General features: G+C 43.5%; 3 protein-coding genes across 4 annotated transcripts; 1 reads left to right on the top strand and 2 right to left on the bottom strand.

The window, feature by feature from the left end:
- Positions 1 to 395: 395 nt before the first annotated feature.
- Positions 396 to 10,229, bottom strand: LOC307265634 (adenylate cyclase type 3-like; the record flags this gene model as incomplete). Its single annotated transcript, XM_080047410.1, has 20 exons — positions 396 to 578; positions 1,276 to 1,400; positions 1,498 to 1,624; positions 1,756 to 1,872; positions 2,013 to 2,159; positions 2,718 to 2,876; positions 3,024 to 3,105; positions 3,269 to 3,540; positions 4,360 to 4,476; positions 4,628 to 4,715; positions 4,900 to 5,061; positions 5,306 to 5,382; positions 5,568 to 5,675; positions 5,820 to 5,979; positions 6,074 to 6,232; positions 7,060 to 7,187; positions 7,312 to 7,423; positions 7,587 to 7,723; positions 8,789 to 8,938; positions 9,567 to 10,229. 20 exons carry the CDS (start codon positions 10,227 to 10,229, stop codon positions 396 to 398), a joined length of 3,273 nt encoding a protein of 1,090 aa, XP_079903536.1.
- An 856-nt stretch (positions 10,230 to 11,085) lies between these two features.
- Positions 11,086 to 13,877, bottom strand: LOC307266193 (uncharacterized protein). Its single transcript, XM_080048157.1, has 2 exons — positions 13,845 to 13,877; positions 11,086 to 12,754 (listed from the first exon to the last, which is right to left on the bottom strand). The coding sequence occupies exons 1-2, from the start codon at positions 13,861 to 13,863 to the stop codon at positions 11,373 to 11,375; spliced, it is 1,401 nt and encodes a 466-aa protein (XP_079904283.1). The 5' UTR covers positions 13,864 to 13,877; the 3' UTR covers positions 11,086 to 11,372.
- Positions 13,878 to 15,359: 1,482 nt separating this feature from the next.
- Positions 15,360 to 20,122, top strand: LOC307265806 (alpha-N-acetylgalactosaminidase-like). Of its 2 annotated transcripts, none has more exons than XM_080047613.1 (9): positions 15,360 to 15,545; positions 16,039 to 16,196; positions 16,620 to 16,760; positions 17,303 to 17,514; positions 17,610 to 17,704; positions 17,825 to 17,986; positions 18,415 to 18,612; positions 18,702 to 18,842; positions 19,446 to 20,122. In XM_080047613.1, exons 2-9 carry the CDS (start codon positions 16,042 to 16,044, stop codon positions 19,644 to 19,646), a joined length of 1,305 nt encoding a protein of 434 aa, XP_079903739.1. In that variant the 5' UTR covers positions 15,360 to 15,545; positions 16,039 to 16,041; the 3' UTR covers positions 19,647 to 20,122. The 2 variants fall into 2 exon arrangements, with proteins under 2 accessions (XP_079903739.1, XP_079903740.1); XM_080047614.1 differs by having other exon boundaries at positions 15,360 to 15,526.
- The last annotated feature ends 2,297 nt before the right edge of the window (positions 20,123 to 22,419 follow it).

Consider the following 22,419-nt stretch of genomic DNA (forward strand, 5'->3'; position numbering starts at 1 on the left):
CAAACATGTTTTATTAACACAGTATAAACATAGTGTGATTAAGCTACATTATTTTACAAAACCTGAGTTAAAGGTAAAACAACTAGTGAAAGGAATGAATGTCCGCTCCAAGATTATAATTTTGATCAGGTGCTAAGTGATAACATCTGTAACATATCAATTCTCTGAGGTGAATTGTGTTACTGAATTATACAAAACTATACAGAAGCAGTTTTTGTTCTTAAAGTCCTTTGTGGCTGAAATGTTGCAATGTTCACCTTAGTACTATTTATTTGTTGTCGATCTACTTCCATATGCTTTACATTGCTACAAGATATGAAAAAGATCTAAATAACTTGGGTATATGAGACACATTGGCAGGCGTATCCTTGTGTTAATTCACTGGGTGGAAAGAGTCAAGAAAGGCATCCAACTTGGTGTGGAAGGGCTGTGGTCACTGGGCCGCCACCGCTGCTGGGTTTATCTTTTCCTTTCATGAAGAAGGTTAGCAGCTCCCCTTTCCCTTTGACAAAAATGGGCCCTCTTCGGATAAAGCGGAAGCCATACTCCTTCAGGATGTCATAGCAGTCCTCCACCACCTGAGGGCGGAGGAGCAGGCATTTGAAAAAGATAGACCATATCTGAAACTGGAAGTTAAAAAAGTTGAGCAAACACAATATGTTAAAATCTTTAGACTTTAGACTTTAGACTTTAGACTTTAGACTTTAGACTTTATTGTCCCCAAGGGGAAATTCTTTTCCACATCACATGTACATTTATGGGCTGCACGCCGACAGACAATAGACAGACACAAAGTAAACATACATACAGGATATATAAACAGGGTGGGACTGGGGTGATTTATCTTGGCCTTTTGTTGAGGGCTGCTATGGCTGCAGGCACCAGGCTTTTGCCATAGCGAGCCCTCCGGCACAACAGGGACCTGTACCTGCGTCCGGAGGGCATGACAGTGAAGTGGCAGTTGAGTGGGTGAGTGTTGTCCTGTGCTATTGTAAGTGCGATGCGTGAGATGGCCTTGACATTGAGCTCTGACAGTGTGGGTGTGGGGAGACCGATTAATTTGGCAGCAATGTTTGTGACACGTGTGAGTTTGACCCGGTTTTTGACAGTGAGCATGTTAAAGAAGCAGGTGGAACAGTAGAGCAGGATGGGCTGGACAATACAAATCTGTTGTGTGTGTGAGTCCAAATTTGTGTGTGTGTGTGTGTGTGTGTGTGTGTGTGTGTGTGTGTGTGTGTGTGTGTGTGTGTGTGTGTGTGTGAGTGTGAGCGCTACCTGGATGTTTCCCATCACTCCGGTGGACTCCATTCTGCTGGCTACATTGACTGTGTTGCCCCAGATATCATAGTGAGGTTTACGAGCTCCAATCACTCCAGCCAACACTCCCCCCTTATTCAGACCTTAAACGAATCAACATGGAACATGAACATACTGTATACACTTTCAAATGTGCACACCGGCAGGCTGCCACACACAAACACAGCCACACACACTAACCAATTCGCAGCATGAAGTTGTTAAAGGACTGTTTGTTGAGGTTATTGAGGGTGACCTTCATAGCCAAGGCAAAGTCTGCAAGCTCGGAGAGGTGTTGCCAGCGCTCAATCAGTGACTGGTCCTCTGGCTGTGGAACGACAGTACAACTCTCACAGTTACTATTGCCAATATATGCAGCACCGATAATAAAATGGTACAACGGGTTGTAATACTTCTAACTGGGTGTATTTGTAAGATAAACTTGTAAAAGTATTGCACCCTGAGGCTGCTGTATCCGTTTGTGTTGCTCTCTGGTGTGAGTCCTGAGGCGGCCATGTAGGTGCTTCCTATTGTCTTGATCTTAGTGATGCAGCGGAACTCTTCCCTGTCTAGTAACTTGTGGAGAAAAGTAAACATACAGTAGTAAGGCAATGCGAGTTGAGGGCTTTCCTTATATCCCCTTGCAGGTTGATGATAGTTGTACCATTTAGTTCTCAACATGTGCAACCAGCTGAGCAAACTCCACCAGGACTCACACTGTCAAAGTCAGAGATGATCTCATTGAGAATCCGGAGACACTCAAGGCCTCCGTTGTTGATGCTCTCCTCAGTGTAGAAATCTGAAAAGTTGGGGATGGACGCGAACATCACACCTATTTCACCGTAAGACTGGCTGTACAGCTCCTACAGATGACAAATGATGTGATGTTATTCTTTTTATTGCAATCCTTTTTCTTGATGAATAGTTATTTATAAAAAATAAAAGCTCCTGATGACTGATTATTGATTGACTGATTGTTTTGGCAGTAGGTCAGACCAGTCTGTGTGTGTGGGGGGGGGGGGGAGGGGGACTGAAGTGTCTAGCCTGGACTGGACAAGTCATGGTTCTGGACTAGTTGTCAGTTCACATCCAGGAGTGAGGTGCCCTTGAGCAATGTGCTGAACCCCTAACTTGATAACGTATAATATTAATAAAGTATGTTGTCTTATTAGAATACATCAGAGATCAGTAATATGTAATTATGGAATAAACCACAAGATGGCACTGATATGCAATGAAGCTAGCAAAGCTTTATTAAGTTGCTTTGGTCATTTCCTATTCCCCTTGATGAAGACTGTTGTGGCTTTTAAAAAGCATCATGTTGTTTGACATTCCTCACACATTTATTTTTTCTCTATATTCCACCCCCTAAACACCCATGTATGTAATGATACTGACACCTGACACACGCTCACATGTACCTCATCTCTCTTCTTAGTGCCGAGGAAGTGTTTGGCCACATGCTCTGGCAGCATGTTGGTGACCAGCGCTTCGTTCCAGCGCCTCATCTCAAACACTCTCTCCTTCTGGTCGTGCACGCCAATCTTCCACAGAAACAGCTTCCTGGACTGACGCTCCAGCTACACGCAACACCAAAGGAATGGAAGTCAAGTCATTTTAAGATTAAATGGGTATTCATTATTTTGTAGAAGAAGAGGAAAAAGTAACAAGAAAAAAACAAAGGCTGTGGGTCAGAAAAAGTTTGATACAGTGTGTGTGATACTCACATGGCGGGCAAAGAAGTAGAAGCCAATCATCATGACAATGATCATCATGGTCATGAGGTACTTGGAAGGCACTATGGATGATCTTGAAACAGAAAGATACGAGGCAGAATAAGTGAAAATATAACTAAAGAATAAATAAAGATAGCCGAATCCATCTCTATTAGTCAATCACACTGTATTTACGTGTTTTCAATACAATTACATAAAGACACACAGTTCCTTGACCTATCCTACCCATCAGTCACCTGTATGAAGCAAAGTGAACGTAGTCATACAGGTCATAAATGTCCCGCCAGCTGTAGATGTTAACGGCTCCAGTTGCTGTGACAACCAGCAGCATGAGTCCCAGTTTAATCAGGTGGCTGACCTGTACCAACATGGCGGTGGCAATCAGTGACATCACAGCCATGAAGCTGTAGTGCTTGGGATTCTCTGAGCAGGATCGGTCACCCAATGACTCCAACACGGGGCCGGAGGTGCTGTTGAAGACTCGGAGGAACGGTGGGACACAGCTCAGCTGCAACGTCAGAGATGGGTTGCATATGTCATTTTTTAGTAAGCGTCATATTTTGTCTCCCAGTATTCATAGTTAGATGTGATTGCATCTTAATTCAACAAATTAATTGATTTATTTCTCTGTTCAAACCGGAACCTGACAGAGTCAAAATAAGTGTCTAATTTGATCTGCAGGCATATTGGATATCATGTATATGTTGAGACACAAGCTGTGGACTAGCAACAATAGTAATAGCAAAACATGTGGCAAACATTTTTTCTCCGTGGACAACTGTCACCCCCACACAACAGCTAAAACAGAAAAAAAATGAATGTTCACTTTAGCGTCCTCTATTCCTGTCAGAAGTCAGAAGGCAACAGTGTGTTAACAGGCTGCTCCTGAGGGGCTGAGACACATGAGACGGCAGGCAGCGAGACAGAAGACTAATGGACCCCGCTGGGAACATGTAGTCAGACACATAAACGACAGTGATAGTTTGATCAGGACAAAGTGGAAGCACACAAGTGGAAAGACACATACTCACACACACACACACACACACACACACACACACACACACACACACACACACACACACACACACACACACACACACACACACACACACACACACACACACGGGTTGGGTGATATGGCAATATGCTCAGCAACGGCAACATTTGATTAATTTAAGGAGTTTAAGGTATTAAATTCACTGCATTAGCCAAAAACATTCATTTCCATCCAGCTATTATATAAATTAGAGGAGCTGCTATATGACAACTTATTTTGCTTTTCCACATACACACAATGTGGTGTCAGAGTGTGGTGAAGTCGTACCATGTCAGCGATCACAGCCATGGTAAGAACGAATACGGCCGCCATGGCCCATGTGTTTCTTGCCCACCGTGTGCGGTCAATCCACATCGAAAAAGACACCAACCTCTTGGAGAACATCTGTGACAAACAGCCATCAATCCCTAAGTGTTGGAGTACTCTTTCTTATTAACCATGTACACCAGCATCATACATGGTTAAGCAGTACAAAAAAAACAATGAGTTCTATTTACCATCACCCCAACTACGGATACAAATGTTGTTTTCTCACCCTGGGGAAGATGGCAGACAGGGAGCACACTGCAAGGATAAGCAACAATACCTCTCCTACTGCCAGAGTCACATAGTTCACAGCCAACCTAGAGTATCAACACACACCAGTTGGTAACATTCTTGGTCAGATATTTTAATTTTCTAGGCACCATTCATTCATATACTGTATGAATTCACAGATGTCCATGTCTGTACGTATTTAGTTTTAACATCAAGTGTGTATTAAATGCATTGTGGGAGATGTAGTAAACCGGAGTAATGTGAACTCACAGTGGGTCTATGAACACTTCCATTGCTGTGATGAAGAAGAGCACCACGATGCAGCAGCAGAAAGCCGCTCCGCTCCGTTTCTCCTTCTCCGAGGAGTAGTGCTTCTCCAACTTCCCATCCACAAAACGCAATGACGCCGGGTTGATTTGATGATCATTCATTCTGTGAGAGAGCACACATGGTAAGAGGGGAAACTACTTTAGTAAGGGCTAGAGGGTTGGGACAATCACAAGACAGGAGCAAAACAAAGACTTTAAGGTGGCTGATTCACGACATATTAATTTGCCATCTATACAGTACAGTGTACTTATTCATCTTATTATTCATGTACTTATTATTTATTCATCTCAGCTATTTTAACAGTCTGATTTGCAAAACGTTCATGTCCTTGTACTAATTGCCTTACATTTGCTTAGTTTCCCGCTCCAGCAGTTCCTGTTGCAGTCGTCTGTTGATCACTTGTTCCTCAATCATCTTATTCCTCTGAGGTCGTCAGCAAGACAAGAGAGATCAGACCAGAGAGGTACAATTATCTAGTGCACTTATGAGATTTGTTGAAGCATGTTTGTGCACTTAAAGGTTACGGAGGATAATGTGTGTGTGTCTCTCTCTAATGCACACTCTTAACCCATGTGAACTGACATGAAGACATTGTTACAACAATTCACCTCCTTTTTAGACTCGGTGGGTGTGGACTGAGGTGAGGCCGCGTTCCAATTGGTGGCTGTGGTGTTGATCAACTGGTTTGAATTTCTGTTGGACAATGTGCCTGGTTTCTGATGGGTGGACAAGCAGGAAAAAACATACCTTAATGCGATTAAATGCCATAAAATGCATTGATGTGTGGATGATAAATGTTAAAGATGATAACAATTTAGCTTTTTAATCAATGTGGCGCGTGAACAGTTTGAAGCACTCACATTTCCATTGAGCCGATTTTCCACCTGTTTAGGAACTAGAACCAAGTAAGTGTCGATGCCTTTCTCCAGAAGGTACTCGCACCTCTCTCCGCCTTCGCCCGGTTCCACTTCAAATTCTCCATGAAGGCTGTCCATGGTGGTCTGGGAAATATGCACTCTCCTGGATGACACAACAATAAAAAAAAACACTTGCTATTAAAACACATTAAAGAATTTGATGGCTGAGCATGACAGAGTAAGTGTAGTTCTGTTACCCTGGAATCCCTCCAGATTCCATCTTGTTTGCTACGGTGACATCTGTGGACCAGACGTCAAACTGCCACCTCTTCTGCCCGAGCACTCCTCCCAGCACGGTGCCTGTGTGAACGCCCACTCGCATGTCCACTTCAGTTTTAGTCTTCTCTCGCACGTACCTGGAGAGACAAGAGGGGAACAGAAGAGAATCTGTCTTGTTTTATTTTCTTCTCCCTTGCTAACCTAATATTCACAGTATACAATTTGAAGATTAAGTTCCCACCGTCCTACTCTAACGTTTTGATATCTTCCTTCAATTCATACTTTTTCTTGGCTAAACTTATCTTACTTTATTGTGATTCCCAGTTGTCTTAAACTCAAGCTATACTGTATGTATATATGTGTTATGCCTTCGCGCAAGCTTTAGCCGAAGACCAGAGTTATTTATGTTGTCCTTTCGTCCATCAGGGCAACGCTTTTAGGGATTTTCTTCAAATTTAGTTTGCATTAATCTGCATACAAACTCTGACTCAAGCGTGAACTCATTAGAAATAGGTCAACGGTCAAGGTCACTGTGACCTCAGCATCTCATAAACACTCTGAGGGATTTTCATCAAATTTGGCTAAAACTCACACTTGGACTCGAGGATGAACTGATTCGATTTTGGAGGTCCAAAGTCACTGTGACCTCAAAAATTGTGAGCACAATATTTTACAAATGCCTTGAGGGATTTTGTCAAATTTAGCACAGACTTACACGTGAGGATGACTGATTAGATTTTGGAGGTCAAAGGTCAAAAGTGACTGCAACCTTACACCTTGTACCATATTAAAGCTTCTTTTGAGCTCTACCCCCTTAAAAGCATTGCCTACCACCATTTCACCATTCTGCAATTGTATGTCTCGCAGAGGAATATTATAATCTGGGCTCTCCTTTGGGTGTGTGAGTCATATTATTGTCATATATTTCTCTTCATCGTAGAAGTAAAAAATAATGAAATCTTACGAGATAGCATCCACCATCGCCAGGCCCATCTTTATGGAACAGGCAGCGTGGTCCTCCCTGAAGTCGGGGAGACCGCAGATGCAATAATAACAGTCTCCGAGGATCTTAATCCTCAATTGGTGGTTTTGCTGCAAGATGAGGGCCAGAGCGAGAGAAGTTATGCATATGCTTTAATCAAAGTGCATTAGACAATGGAAAACTATCAGCTGAATAAAACAATGGTCGTACTCCTACCAGCAGCATCACACTCACATCTGCCAGTTTATCGAATCGGGCAAACAGCTCATTTAGCAGCTTGACGAGCTCCTGGGCACTACAGGTTGAGGACAGCTGGGTGAAGCCTACTATGTCAGCAAACAGGATACTGAAACAGAAGTCAATAAATTGCAATATTTAACAAGCGGTATAAAAAACAAACAAACAAACAAATACATAAATAAACAAATAAATAAATAAATAATTCCAAATCAACATCACAACTCCTCAGTTGGAAATATTCCTCTCAAAAAGCTCTGTAAGATCCCGACCTGACGTTCTCATGGCGGTACATGTACATGGTGTTGAATTGCTGATGCTGAACCTCATTCTGATCGGCCTGGTTCTTCATGCCCTCCAGCATCTCATCGGCAATGTGTTTGGGCAGAATGGACAGCAGCAGCTCCTCCTATGTGGAGACACATTTGAAAAAAAAAGTGAGTTTGGCACGTCACTATTGAGAATAGAGAACAAATGGCCTCTATTTGAAGGTGTGTGTGTGTGTGTGTGAAGCATGACTGAGGTAGTATCCCACAAGACATCAACTGTTCAGATGTGTTCTGGTTGGCTGGTTTTACCTGTCTTCTATCAAAACAAATAAACCCCAGTGAAAAAAAGTACTTTGGGAATTCTTTCTATATTCTGTTTCTCCATCTTTAAACGCATGTCACCCCTTGTTGCCTTCCTTTCCATCCCCCTAGTAACAATTCTCAGGGGCCTGCTCACTTCTTTTCACATTCTTGGTCACAATCAGAATGATGGAAAGGAGGTGAGAGTGGAAAAGAAGAATTAAGTGAATTATGAACCAAGGTTGAGGAAAACATACGTCACATTACCTTTGACTTCAATACATTGAAGTAATGGATTTGCGTCAGCTGTGAGATATTGACACACTTGCACAAGCAGAAACACACACTAGCCTGAAATGGCTGGGAATACGCTATCATTGCCAGTTTATTCACAGTTTGATTGCACTGAAAGTCTGAATAAACATTTACGTATTATCCTCTTTATATGTATCACCTTATGGGACTAAGATTTTGGAAACCCAAATGATAGCATGAACCAGAGTCAAGAACTGACCTGTAAGTCACCTAAGTAACCTATAATTGGTAGAATGAAACAAATACAATATAAAGGGTGAAAAATTCTTTTTTGGTGATGCTTTTTAAAACAAATCAAATCACATCCTCCCACAGATTTTGGAGGAGGTTATGTTGGTTGTCACAGAGTATTAGCTCACCAGAGACTTTGCTGGTGAAAACAAGTGTCTCTCTAATCAACCTATTAGCCATGAGCTGAGGAAAACACGCTATAATTAGGCAGCACAGAGTGCTCAGCCTCACAGGTGTGTTTGTGTGTATGTGCAGGTGGATGTTTGTCCCAAATAAGAAAATGTATTATCTCATTAAGCAAAGTATACATGTGATTGTGAGTGTGTGTGTGTGTGTGTGTGTGTGTCTGCCCCACTAACCTGCTGGGTGCTCTGCTCCTCCAGTGTGAGTTTGACCTCTAGTGACTGACGAGCCTCCAAAAAAGCTGTCCTGTACTTCCTGTCCGCCATGTAGTATGACATCACACCCACCGTGGCCGAGCACAGGTAGAGCATCACGCTGGATAGGAGCTGAGGAGTGAGGGGGAGAGAGGATGTGTGTGTGTGTGTGTGTGTGTGTGTGTGTGTGTGTGTGTGTGTACATGTGTCACTTTGGACACCAATTCATTCACAGGGCCAATAAACATGTGGAGCCACGTGGAAAAAGACTCAACTCTTGAAAAAATGCTAAGATCAGAAGGGGGCTTCCTAGGTCACGGGTTGCATTTTGTGGCACCAGCAATATGTGCAACATTGGATGCAAAATACAGTAAATTGTCTTGCATGAATGTACTTTCGTGCCGCAAAACTAAAGCAATTGATTTTGAATAGTTATGGTGATAATGGTAAGTCATTATTGACAATTTAATTTAAAAGTGGCCACAGTGATACGATGAGAGCATCTTACATTTTGTGGCACTAAAGCTTAGTTCACTTTTTTTTACAAAAAGGGGAAGAGTTACAAAATTGTGTACGTAAGAAAGTTAGGGTACATGCATGAAACACTTTGTGCATGATGTACCCCAAATTAATTTTTCTTCAAGGGAAACACATATCCACCTGTATTTCACACACAACTGAGAGGGCTATTATTCCCTCAAACAGTGTTTCCCAGCGTCTTCAGCTTGTTTATCACTTTAACTGCGGTCCATCTATTTACCTGTCTCACCAGCATGGGCCCCTGCCGACTGTCTTCTTCAAACCTTTGAACGACGGTCACCCCCAGCACGAGCGTGTGTGTCCCACAGGAGAGGCCCGCCAGCAGAAGCAGCGGCTGCAGGTCCAGTGGGAGCGTCAGAAAGCAAGAGAAACTGAAAAAGGCCTGCCAGCCCACGGAGTCACTGGCTTGGGGGAAACGCTGGTAGTTCAGACCCATGTAACATAAAACGTGGACGGTGACCATCAGCCAAAGTATGTAGGGCACTGCTCCACGTGAGACCGGGGACGCGGGGAGCTTGTGCCGCCAGCACAGCGCGTAGAGCGCAACGTCCGCGGCCAGCCCCACTGCCGCGACCACCACCATCGCCAGCTTGTCCTCGGTGTACACCACCGCGCACATGACGATGACGAAGCCGTTGAAAAGTGCAGCGAACATCGCCAGCACGAGCAGGTTCTCCTGCCTCTGCCGGCGGAAATAGTTCTGGTAAAGCCTCTCCAGTGATTCTGGCGCAAAAGAGAGGCGCAGTGCGCGCGGCAGGCAGCGGCAGCATCCCGGTCGGAGCACGGTGACTTCACGCGCGCCGTTGCTGGAATCACTGGGAGCAGGCACTGAATACTCCACCGAGCACTCTGGGTCTGCTGTATGGACCCGATTCACTGACATCTTTAATAAAGGTTCATGAAATAATACAGTATTCCTGAAGAGCACAGAATGCCATACTCCATAGAAATGTCCTGATGCGTCACATTGTTGTGCTCATTTTGGAGACCATTGTCAGACAAAAGTTTTGATTTGGAAACATTTCAGTGCAGAACATAGTCCCATCTCTGAGTAAAGTAACACTTTTAAAGCTGTATTCATTATTCATTTAACCATTGGCTGCACCCAAAGTTAAAACATCACTCACCTTTTGGAAAGATTACCACGTTTTATTTACATCATGGTGCCATTCCTTAAAAGTGTACCAGATTCTCAGCTTCCCACAGGTGTGTGAGCCACTGCTATGTCCCCTGGCTGTTTCAGTGGAAAGACTTCCTGCAACCTCTTCTTTCTTGTTGCTGAAGTCCTGTCCGCTGCCATGGCATACCAAACCAGGTGGATTTCCCCCTATCTCTTCAAAGAGGGTAATATGAGTATCCTATAGATGGGATATCAGATTTTCAGGTATAAATCCATATTTCTCTTGATCATGGTAAAATCTGCACAACTGAATCTGTTTAGAGATGCTCTGCAGTCTTCTGATGTTGATCTGTTCTCCTCCCACTCCCTCCCACCCCAGCAAATCCTCTGTCACTGTTGCTAAGATGAAACCCAAGTAACCGCCAGCTTGCAATCATGTCTTGGGAAATGTGGCAATGATGGTGTGAAGTGGTTAGGTACAGGGATCATTAAAAGCTGCTACAAAATGTCAAACAACTGGCCATTTATTTGATGCTGTAACGTTTTACAGAAATCAGTATTTCAGTGAGTGAATAAGTACACAAACGCGGGCTTGGTTAACATTTATCATCCCATTTTATTCAACACTTGTAGCCACACTAATACATCTTTAGACATAGAAACACAAAGCAAATGTTCTTTTTAAGTAAAAGATAAAAGATTAGATTTGAAATATGGCATCACATAATAGTCTCAAATAAGGCTCACTTTTAAAAGGAATTAATTAAAAATACTTTTCTGTCTTCTCTGTAGATTTACAGTAATACGAAGATGTCTGCCTCATCTCACATACTCTGTTCCTTAGTGTTCAGCCCTGACTTTGGTGACTAGCAGGACTAGCAGGTGTAAACCATGGTGTAAACTCAATCAGTCTGTGTGTGCACTTGTTGTCGGTTCTGCTGATTTTCCTATCATGCCACTAAGAGTGCTTCCTAAAGCCAACACTATAGCCACCAGCACTCCTACAGTCCCCAGTCTCCCCAGAGCTGCTGTAGCCAGCGCTGCCGCCCCAAGTGCCCCTGCTCCAATAGGGGCTGCTGCTGCGGTGACCGTCTCCATGCCGATCCCTTTAATTAGCTCTGGCCCCGTGAGGAGGCCCCTTTGTAGATTCACCTGAGTGTGGAACGGGCTCTTTGGTGCACCCAAAACAAATGCCCCCATTGCGACGAGGGCGATTGTAATAAGTTCGGATGTCGGTAGAGTTGCACCTCGCATTGCCAGAAAGCACCCACCAGCAACTGAACCCAGAACTGCCAAAGCGGAATTTCTAGACCCGCTGAGTGCCTGTTTAGCTGCCACGCTAGCAGCTCCCAGTGACACACCTGCAGCCGTAGCTACTCCCAACGTCCCCCCCATGCTGCCCCTGGCCCCTAGGGAAGGACTCAGGTGCACAATTGCTCTCAGGGCGACTAATGATATTACAGCTGATGCCGCGGCAACCTTTCCGGCCGCCTCTGGACCCAGCCCCACCGACACCACTGTTCCCAGACCAGCTCCCAGCAGCCCTGCAGACAGATACGCCACCCACAGGACTGACTCCAGCATCACAACCACCTCTGCTCTGGAACCTTCTCCCGCCTCACCGGCCCCTAAACCTACCCAAAACCCAAGGATCCCCACGAACACAGAGTAGAAGAAAATCCTCTCCAAGAGCCTGCAGCCTCTTTCCGACGGCGGCCTTTGAGTCATCCTCTCCGTCAGAGCCTTTCGAAGGGCACAGAGCACAGAGATGGTCAACCCTGCCACGAAGAGTCCAACCATTAAGCCCATTCGTCCGTATATGACACTGAGGTAGAGAGTGGTGAAGATGATTAACAGTGCTGTGGTCATGTCGTTAATATTGGAGTAGGAGTAGACTATAAGGACCAGAACGCTTTGGGCCGCCATGTTGATCCACGGTGGTAGGATGCCCGCTAGCACTCCAGTAGTGGCAGCACCCACCACAACAGAGGCTCCCGTCGTGGCCTCTACTACCCACGGCATCCTCATGCCAGCTTTGGTCCATAGCTTCATCGCTATGGCAGCAAGGAGGAAACCGCTTCCCAAAGAAATGAGCACAGATGTGAACACAAGGCAAGCAGCCACCACACCCAGACCCGTGGAACCGGCTCGTTGGGCAGCCAGAGTGGCGGCGCTCAGCAGTACGCCATCTTGGGCCAGCGCGGGATCCACTGCAAACAGCGCAGCTTCTCCGAAAGCAAAACCCGCCGCCGCACTTTGTAAGATGGTCTTCACAGAACCAAAATGACCTGGCAGGGGTGAAAACACAAGGATGTTAGTTGATTATGTTCACCGCTGGTGGAAAGTATACCTTGGATTGATTGACTTGGAGAATAAAGTTTTTAACAGAAGGGGGGAGTGTAATGAAATAATTTACCTATTTGCATTGTGGGAAATTGAGGATGCAGAGTTTTTGGCTTAATTATTTAATTATTTTTATTTTATTTTCAATGTCCGTACTATTTGATCTCTGTTGTCACATTCATTATTTTATTTCTTGTGCCTCTTAGTAAACATGTGCCTCTTAGCACAACTTGTGCTTTTTAATAAACATAATTATAATCATTATATTATTAAAGTAATGTATGTGTATTAGCAATGAAAAGTGTACTTTTTTCTTCAGTAAATTGCTATGACAGAGATAGTTAAAAGCAACTTTGCACAGTAAGATTTTTTCCAACTAAATCGTGATCAAATCAAATGATAAAAATATATCATAGGTCATTTAATCAAACTACCAAACAGTATATGAAGAGCATAAAATGAGCTGCCGCAATAAACTGCTACTTCTCTTTTTTTTTTGGAATGGTACTTAAAAGTATATTTGAGTGTATTTACATAATACAACTGTACTTTAATATGAACTACAGGACATGAAGTTGTAATGGAGCTCTTATGTGCTTCTTTTTGCTTCTACTTTACAGTTGTGTCACTTGTTTACTTTCTGTTTCCAACATGCTGTAACCGGGCTCCTGTCACTTTAAGACGACCGTTGAACCACTTGTTGAAACTTAAAACCAGGAAGTCTGTCTGCACCACGAAAGATCAACAAACATTTCAACGGACTGTCTCTCTACCTAATACACCTGACCTGATACAGTATTATCCTTTGCAGTGGCACTGGTGTATGTGCTCTCTGCCTGTACCCTGCTTTATTGGAAGGTATCACTACAGAGGCTCTGTGACCCAGATGCAGCTTTTTAAATCCTGCTCAGGAGTCAACTGAGTCTATCACATGAAAACAGCTGCATGGCTATCTGATACATGTGTTGGAAATGTGAAGTGAAAGTCTAGCTCTTTCTGTGGCCATGTGTAGTAGTGTCTCCGGAGTTGTCTTACCCTGGCCTGTCTCTGCCATGGCTGCCTGTGGCTTCCCGCTGCACTGAACTCACACAGGCTCCACCTTTTTCCTGTCTGATGTCACTGTCAAACCACAGTGGGCAGAACCAACATCAGAGTGCATCAGATGACTGGTGTTAACCATAGATAGTAAATAATGGGTGTTAACAAGCCTGTCAGTATTGACTTATTCTGTATGTGTTAATAATACACACTTATAAGTAAATACATTGAATGCTGGCACGGTTAGTCAGGTAAAAAATTCATCACAAGCTGAGTTTGGCTATTCCTAAAGGTGTCCGAGCCATTGCTATGTCAGCCCCCTAGAGACATTTAAACTACATACATAATGTTCTGTTTCAGTGATTAAAACAAAGGACCATCTTGCTGTAAAGTACAGTGACTATCAGACTAAGTGCACTGGTTAAGGATCACTCTTATTCTTCAGGTATTTTATAAATGTTTATAAAGCAGCCCTGATAAAGGACTTCCATCAGTGAGATCATGTTGTTTGTACCATGTACAAAATCATGTTTTCACTGGAGATACATTAACAAGAAACTTGGCAATAAAGGCCAAATGGTTCAAAGTAATATTATCTGGCATACTTTCAGCAGTGGTATTTTGACATTAGGCCTGCACCAGTTTATCAAGATGTGACCTGTCTACTATACAGTTTCAGTTCAGCTTCTTAGTGTTTTCCACTCATGTTTTTTTGTGTGACGGTTAACCTTTTCAAGAGGCAACTCTTGGTTTTTATTTTGATGTGTTGTAGGAGACACTCATCAATCAAGACAAGCTGAAATAATTTGCACGACACTGAATCAATATGGATTTTATACAACTAGCTGACTAGGTTTGAATTCAGATGATAGTAATTAGCCTATGTGATGATGCATGCCTCGTTCTGATAAGCCACAATTTCTAAATGGTTTACTACAGCTGCCATTAATGGCTCTTATATGGTTAACTGTAACATTTGACTTTATTTATAAGGATGACTTTGGGTTGAGAGATTGTGGAAAGCCTTCCTGTAGCATTAATGACCGCAGGCTTCTTTATAAATTGTTTATTAAAAGTAATGAAAACTAGTTACAACTTTTAATCTCCTTATTTTTTTCAATTATGGTTGTCAGTACCATTCTCTATCTTCTCTACATTTATACCTGCACCGAGGGGCACAAATACTGGCAAATTGTCATGCTGGAGGAGGATATAGGCCTTCTCCTAACCTGGCAACCTGACAGTGTTCTCATTAATGGCTTACTGATCTATATAAAGCATCGGCAAATGACTCATCAACCAATAATAAAGCCATGCAGCTTACCGTTGTTGTTTTCGGAAAAATATCTGCAGTGGCAAAGTAGGGAAAGGACACATTGGAAGAAAGGAACTGAGGCGAGTGAAGTAAAAAATAATAATGGTACGCGGCCCGGCCGGTACTTCCTGCTCCGGTGTCAGCTGACTGAACTGTTACGACACCACGTGACTTTCTCTTCCTTTCTGTGGGAGCAGAGCAGTTTATTACTGGTTTATTAATGCTTTACAGTTGGTTGGACAGGTGTTCATCACGGGATTCATTTAATTCCTGAGCTGACAGAAGAGAAGAGTCTCTGACCCAGGGAGTTGAGGAGAATTCAACGCGTCCACCTTCACCTTCCTCCCAATAGCTGAGAGAGCCGGTCAGTGAGCTTCACACCAGTGAGTAGCCCACGATCATCTGTTTACTAACTTTGTAGGTTTAAAAGTATGCAGACAAACATTTAGAAATTTAATTTCAAATATATATTTTTTAAAGATAGGCCTACAATTTATGTATTGTTGTCTATTGTTGCATACTTATTATAATAGAAAAGGTTCAATTTAGTTCCAGGTATTAAAACATGTTATAATTAATAGACATAGGCCTTTTAACACATGAATCATATCCATCATTGTGGAAGGACTGTATGTTCTTAAGTCTGCACAAAAGGATCTGGATCTGATTTAGTCAGTTGATGTAAAGGTTGCTTGGCAGGTTGTTGCTGACAGGCAACACCAAGCCACACCCAGTCAGCTGAGACTCAGCAGGTGTATGTGTGTGAGAGATGCCTGTCATTTATCCCCCATATGTACATATTGACAGTATTCAACCTTGTACACAGTCAGGTCAGGAGGACACCTTTTTGATCGATGGTTTTTTTCTCCTCTCCAGAATATGCATTTGGCCGTGCTTCTGTTTGCATCCTCGCTCTCTGTGGCCACGTTGGCCCTTGACAATGGATTGATGAGGACGCCTCCCATGGGCTGGCTGGCATGGGAGCGATTTCGCTGTGACATTGACTGCGAGCACGACCCCAAGAACTGCATCAGGCAAGGCAACATGAAGCGGATATTACACAACACCGTGACTGTGAATGCTTCTCTTTAAAAGCAGGAGCTATTAAAAAATAAGAGATGTCTCATATTGGTGTGTAACAAAGCAAAGTATACATAGCCAAATGCATGTCACTGTTTCAAATGAGGAAATTACACCCGCAACAATAGGATCAATCTGCTCTGAACCGGGCGCTTCATGCAATCTTACAACTTGAAATACAACTGAAATGACATTTTCCAGGCTCCATGTGAATGCTAATGTTACTCTGTGATGTCTGAGTTTGTGAATAAGTGGCTCTTTCGATTGCCCAAAGGGTGTGCAAAAAAAAATCTGTTATTGCAGGTTTACATATTGTACTAATCCGATGTGTTGCCTCTTTAGTCCATTCCTTTCAATGAGACATTTTTGTCTTCCAGTGAGAATCTGTTCATGGACATGGCGGACAGGCTCTCAGAAGACGGCTGGAGGGAACTTGGCTACGTCTACGTCAATATAGACGACTGCTGGTCCTCCATGGACAGAGACAAAGACGGACGGTTGCAGGCTGACCCTAAAAGGTAAAGGCCCAGTCCAAACTGAGCTCAACCACGCACGCACGCACATACACACGCACGCACGCACGCACGCACACACACCCACACACACACACACGATTCCAATGTGACAGTCATGCAATCATATAACAAAAAAATCTTAGTCAGTAGTTCTGCTGTGTGTGTGGTCTATAATATATTATTATGCAGCATCAACATAAGAATGACTTCCCTTTAAGGTGTAATTGAAAATAATCCACACACACACACACACACACACACACACACACACACACACACACACACACACACACACACACACACACAAATGAACAAATGTAGGCTTTTTCTTATTGCTATTTGAGGACGTACATACAGTTGTAGTCGAGGCATGATCATTCACACGGTTCTTAGTACGTTTTTGCATGTTATAGAAGCATCCATTGATGTATTTTTAATATAATTTATTTTTTATTTTTTTCCAATTTTTGTATTTGTATTTGTGTCACCTAAATGTGCACTATGGTATTACATTGTAACTGCCCACTTTCATCTCTCTTCCTCAGGTTCCCGGGAGGCATCCATAAACTGTCACGCTACATGCACGACAGAGGTCTGAAGCTGGGGATCTACGGGGACTTTGGCACACACACCTGTGGGGGCTACCCAGGCACCACGCTGGACAAGATCACGATAGACGCTCAGACCTTCGCTGACTGGGAGGTGGATATGTTCAAATTTGACGGATGTTACTCTAATGCCACAGAGCAAGAGCAGGGTAAGAAAAGGGGATGTAACTAATGTTTGGTTGTATTTGATGTAGTATTGCCTGCCTTGATCATGTTTGATCCTTGTTTTCTTTCTGTGGGACAGGTTACCCTCTCATGTCAAAGGCTTTAAATGCTACGGGTCGTCCCATTGGCTACTCCTGCAGTTGGCCTGCCTACCAGGGTGGCCTTCCACCTAAGGTATGATGACGTTTTCATTATCCACTTGAAGCTTAAGGCATGACCATTTTACTTACCTCATGTTGGTGATGAAAACTTATTTTGTATTTATTTCTGTACTTTTTGTAATGTGAAATTCAGGTCAACTACACTCAGCTGGGTGAGATCTGCAACCTGTGGCGTAACTATGGTGACATCCAGGACTCGTGGGACAGTGTCCTCAACATTGTTGACTGGTTCTTTGGCAACCAGGATGTTCTGATTCCTGCAGCCGGACCTGGAAGGTGGAATGACCCAGATATGGTCTGTCTAACTGACATAATAACTGACGTTATATTCACACATTTACTGTTTTCTATTTACCATATGGTCTATATATGAGGTTAGGACTTAACCAACAGTTAAGTTTAGTTAAATAAAAAGGCCTCAAAGTCCTCAATGGAACTTGTCAAGTATTTTTCATTCTGAACATAATCCTTCAGTATATGGTCAAACTAAGACAATATCCTCAAGTTAACCTTTAAGAAAAAATTGTATAACTGTGTTAAAGGCATAACTGCAGTAAGAGTAGCAGCTTTAGCCTACATGGCCAATTTCCAGCTGTAGTCCACCGTCAGTTATCAATAGGAACCTTTTAATACATTAGTTAAATAGTACTACAGCTTTAACAGTAAACACTGTACCGTCCTTTGTCGTCCTTCTCGGTTTTTGTGCGGTTTCGTGGTGCACAGCTGGTTGTCGGCGACTTCGGCCTCAGCATGGACCAGTCTCGCTCTCAGATGGCTTTGTGGTCCATTATGGCCGCTCCCCTTTTCATGTCCAACGATCTGCGCACCATCAGCAGCGGGGCCCGCAGCATTCTGATGAACAAAGTGGCCATCAGCATCAACCAGGACCCCATGGGCATCCAGGGAAGACGCATTGTGAAGGTGACACACTCTAGCCATGGGATTTTGCAGCTTTTCTTGGCGGTGCTTGAGACGTCTTCTCATTTTCTTTCTCAATCTCCTATTTACAGGAGAAGAGTGGCATTGACGTGTTCTGGCGCCCCCTGTCCAACAAGGCCAGTGCTTTGGTATTCTTCAGTCGTCGCACTGACATGCCCTACCGCTACCAGACGTCCCTCAGCAAACTCAACTACACCACCGGCAGCTACAAGGTATGTCTCCGAAAGCCCCCTAGACTCAGGCAAGGTAATGTGACATCTCTGCTCGTCTCTCGTCTCCTTTATTGAAATCTAAATGCAGGAGTTGAAGTCAGTTGCACGTTTGTCTAAAAGGATACTGCCCGCGTCCCATTGCATTCTCGTGTCAATTCACCGAACACACATCATTAAAGGTGGAGTCAGCGATTCTGGAGAACACTCGTTGTCAAAATCAGTGAATATCTCCATTATGATCCGCCGCCTGTACGTACTGTGTGTGTATGCAAAAAAAAAAATTCTTCTGCAGCCTAGGCTCTGTAAACCACCGTAGCTAGCAACAAACCCATTTTCAGATCCTAGGCTGTGCATAAACACAGATATTTTTTAGCACACACACACACACACACACACACACACACACACACACACACACACACACACACAGTACAGACAGGTAGTGGATTATGAGGAGATATTCCTCTCTGATTTTGAGTAAAAGTGATTTTGACAACAAGACTTCTCCCGAATCTCCGACTCCCCCTTTAATAATACCCCTTTTATTTCTAACTAGCTACAACACGGTAGGACGAACACTCAATTTTTCCCCTTTTCCGTCAGATCTATGATGTCTTCACGGAGAAGACCTTGACGCTGAAAGACTCCACAGACTTCGTGGTGTCATTGAACCCCACAGGCGTGGTCATGTGGTATGTCTCTGCGCCGGCCAAACTCAACCTTCGCCAATTCTACAAAGGGGGAAAACCTCATGGACCTGCCTACGGCGGTGACGAAAATGCCATTCCCGGTGTCTTCCTCTGATCGCTTCCCTTAATTTAACTTTACCGTTTTTTAACAATAAATTACATCACTTTTTCTGCAGTGCTGAGCTGTGGCTCTTGATAAACGGCTAATTTACAAGATCTTACATCTTCAGGTGCTCAACGTATTTGATTTGTATATGTTGTAACTTCACTTAAACATAATGTGCCAATAGAAATGTCCAAATTGAGTTGTCTTAAAAGTGCAGCTACTGTAAGCTCAGGGAGATACATTTTGCATCTGGATATGTCACTGATATGAAAGTAAAAGGGTCCAGAACAGTTGTGATGATTTTAGATACATGCAAATGTGTTTCTTATCGAGGAGGATATGCTTCTGAATGATGATTACATTTAATTTGTGTTTTGTTAAAAGGATAATTGTTTTAGGATCCAGATGCCGCATTGCTCAGGATTATTGATATGAAAGTTTGAATGTGAAGATTTTTTTTTATAACTTTTTCATAAGAAATGACTTGGTGAATTATGTGTTTTTGTCTTTAACAAAATAAATCGTATATTTCGCTTTTCAATCAGGCAAACGTTTTTGTTTGATTATGTTCAGTTTAAATTAGCTGCCGGTTCATTGTAGAATATTGGAGATAATAATCTTTGATACATTCTTACAGCAGCTTGCCAACAGCCTGTTTAACATGACGCCATTTGAGATCATGTGTTTTTCAGGCAAAGATACATGAGGATTTTTTATGCAGATGACTTAAAACTAAACTCTATGATTAGTTTGCATAATGTACAGAAAAATATAGACGGAGAGGAGGAAAACTTAATAATCCAGCCAACACGAATACATGTTCATGTCCGCATTGAGCCAGTAGAGGTCAGCGCTGCTCTTCAGGCTGTGTGGACGTGCCAACATGGGCATTCCAGTCCCATCCACTGCCAATACAAGCACCTGCTGAGAAGCAGAAGGACAGTCAGCCCATTCGGCTCTGTCCTTTATCTCTTTGTTATGGTTTAGTCTCCTCTGACATCACCTCCCATTTTCACACACTCACACACTTTATCCTATTTCTCTTCACTGTATCAATTTTGCATCCTCACCTTCACTCCTTCCTTCTCTCCATTCCCCTCCTCTCTTGTCTCATTCGGCTAAATCTTGTGCACAGTATCACCTCTGACCTTGGCCTTAAAACCCTGTGTTTGTACACAATCTTAAGATACCGGCGTAGTCGCATGAGTGTGTGCATTGGCATGCGTGCCTCTGCATGTGCGCACATATGACAAGAGTAAACTTGCTGACACACACACACACGCATGCACACACACACACACACACACACACACACACACACACACACACACACACACACACACACACACACACACACACACACACACACACACACACACACACACACACACACACACACACACACACACACACACACACACACACTCCCTTCTAGGTCATTTCAGGCCAGATTGCCCATGTGTATGTGTGAAAGAGGATCTTTGCCTTCCTTTCTCTCCCTTTCAGTCGTCTCAGATATCAGTTGGCCGGGCCGAACACGACACATTTCTCACTGTCAAGGTCCCCGCCATTTGGAAACATGACGTGGGAGAGAAGTGAGGGAGTTATGATAGAAGAAAACAAAAAGAGAGAACAAGCAGGATTTGGGCACGAGGGAGGGAGAGGAGGAGGAGGGGGGGTCGTCAAAAATCTATTAGGAGCTGCAAAGGAAAAGGGAGACTGAGATGAGAGCGAGGGAACGAGTGAGGGAGGGGGGTTGAGACGAAGAGCGAGAGCGTTCCTGCTGATGCTCACGTAGGCCCACAGCTGCAGAGAAGGCACAGTTGCCACTCTCGTCTTTGTACCCGCCACCCCAACCTCCCCAACACCAACACCAGCACCCCTGATTCAAATTGGGGGTTGAGTCCCCCCCTCCCTCCTCGAAACACACATGAGCTAGTCACACGCTCTGCCTCGCGCTTCTGAAATCCAAGCCAGAGGAAGGGGGGATCGAACGCTCACTGGCCGACAGGACTTCGCATATAGGTCAGATTATGTGCATGGTCTCAAAGGAGGCCAAACACACTCAAAACTCCTGTGGTGCTGCCGCAAAAAAGAAGAAGAAGAAGAAGAAGAAGAAGATTGAACTGTGTCTTTTTTCTGTCTGCCTCTGTAGCCAACATTTACACTGCTGTTTGTGCATTTATTACTGCAGGAAAATGTTCTACCTGCAGATATACTTCAGTCTGTGAGAATGTTGGTAGCATATTGTCTTGCATGCACAGACACACAGAAACACTGGCGCTGTGCTTTTCAGCTCAACCTGGTGATATCATCACTCCCTGTGGTGCTGCCTGTCTGCTGGTTGCTGACTCCAGACATTCCCCATTTCAAGGTCTTATACAAAGTGGGAAAGATGTTGCACACTGTTGTACCATCCCATTGAATTGTAAATACCCTTAAATGTCCTTGCACTATTCACTAGACATGTGTAGAAACACATTTGGCTGTGGAACAGTAATGACAGAGACAGTAAAGTTGAGATAAAGGATTAAGCACACGTTTGAAGGCCAAACTGTAACAGTGGGGCTTAAAACTTCACACAAAGTTCAGAAAACCTTGGGTGTGGGTGAAATGCTATACAAAACAAGAAGTCTTCTTGTTTCTTCAGCTTTCTCTTTTACCCACTGATATTGGAGCATCAAAAAAAGATGACAATCAAAATGGGAAAATTTGCTAAAGCTACGGCCATCTGATTTGCTAGCCTCATAGCCATAGTGCATTTATCGCATTTCAGATTGTA

The sequence above is a fragment of the Ammodytes marinus genome, assembly GCF_949987685.1.
Source record: "Ammodytes marinus genome assembly, chromosome: 19".
NCBI classification, from domain to species: domain Eukaryota; kingdom Metazoa; phylum Chordata; class Actinopteri; order Uranoscopiformes; family Ammodytidae; genus Ammodytes; species Ammodytes marinus.

What these genes read in the sequence shown, in the direction of transcription:
- LOC307265806 (XM_080047613.1), top strand. Translation starts at nt 16,042, where the DNA reads ATGCATTTGGCCGTGCTTCTGTTTGCATCCTCGCTCTCTGTGGCCACG. An exon ending in TTGCAGGCTGACCCTAAAAG is followed by an intron (nt 16,761 to 17,302) that starts GTAAAGGCCCAG and finishes TCTCTTCCTCAG; the next exon opens with GTTCCCGGGAGGCATCCATA. An exon ending in ACACCACCGGCAGCTACAAG is followed by an intron (nt 18,843 to 19,445) that starts GTATGTCTCCGA and finishes CTTTTCCGTCAG; the next exon opens with ATCTATGATGTCTTCACGGA.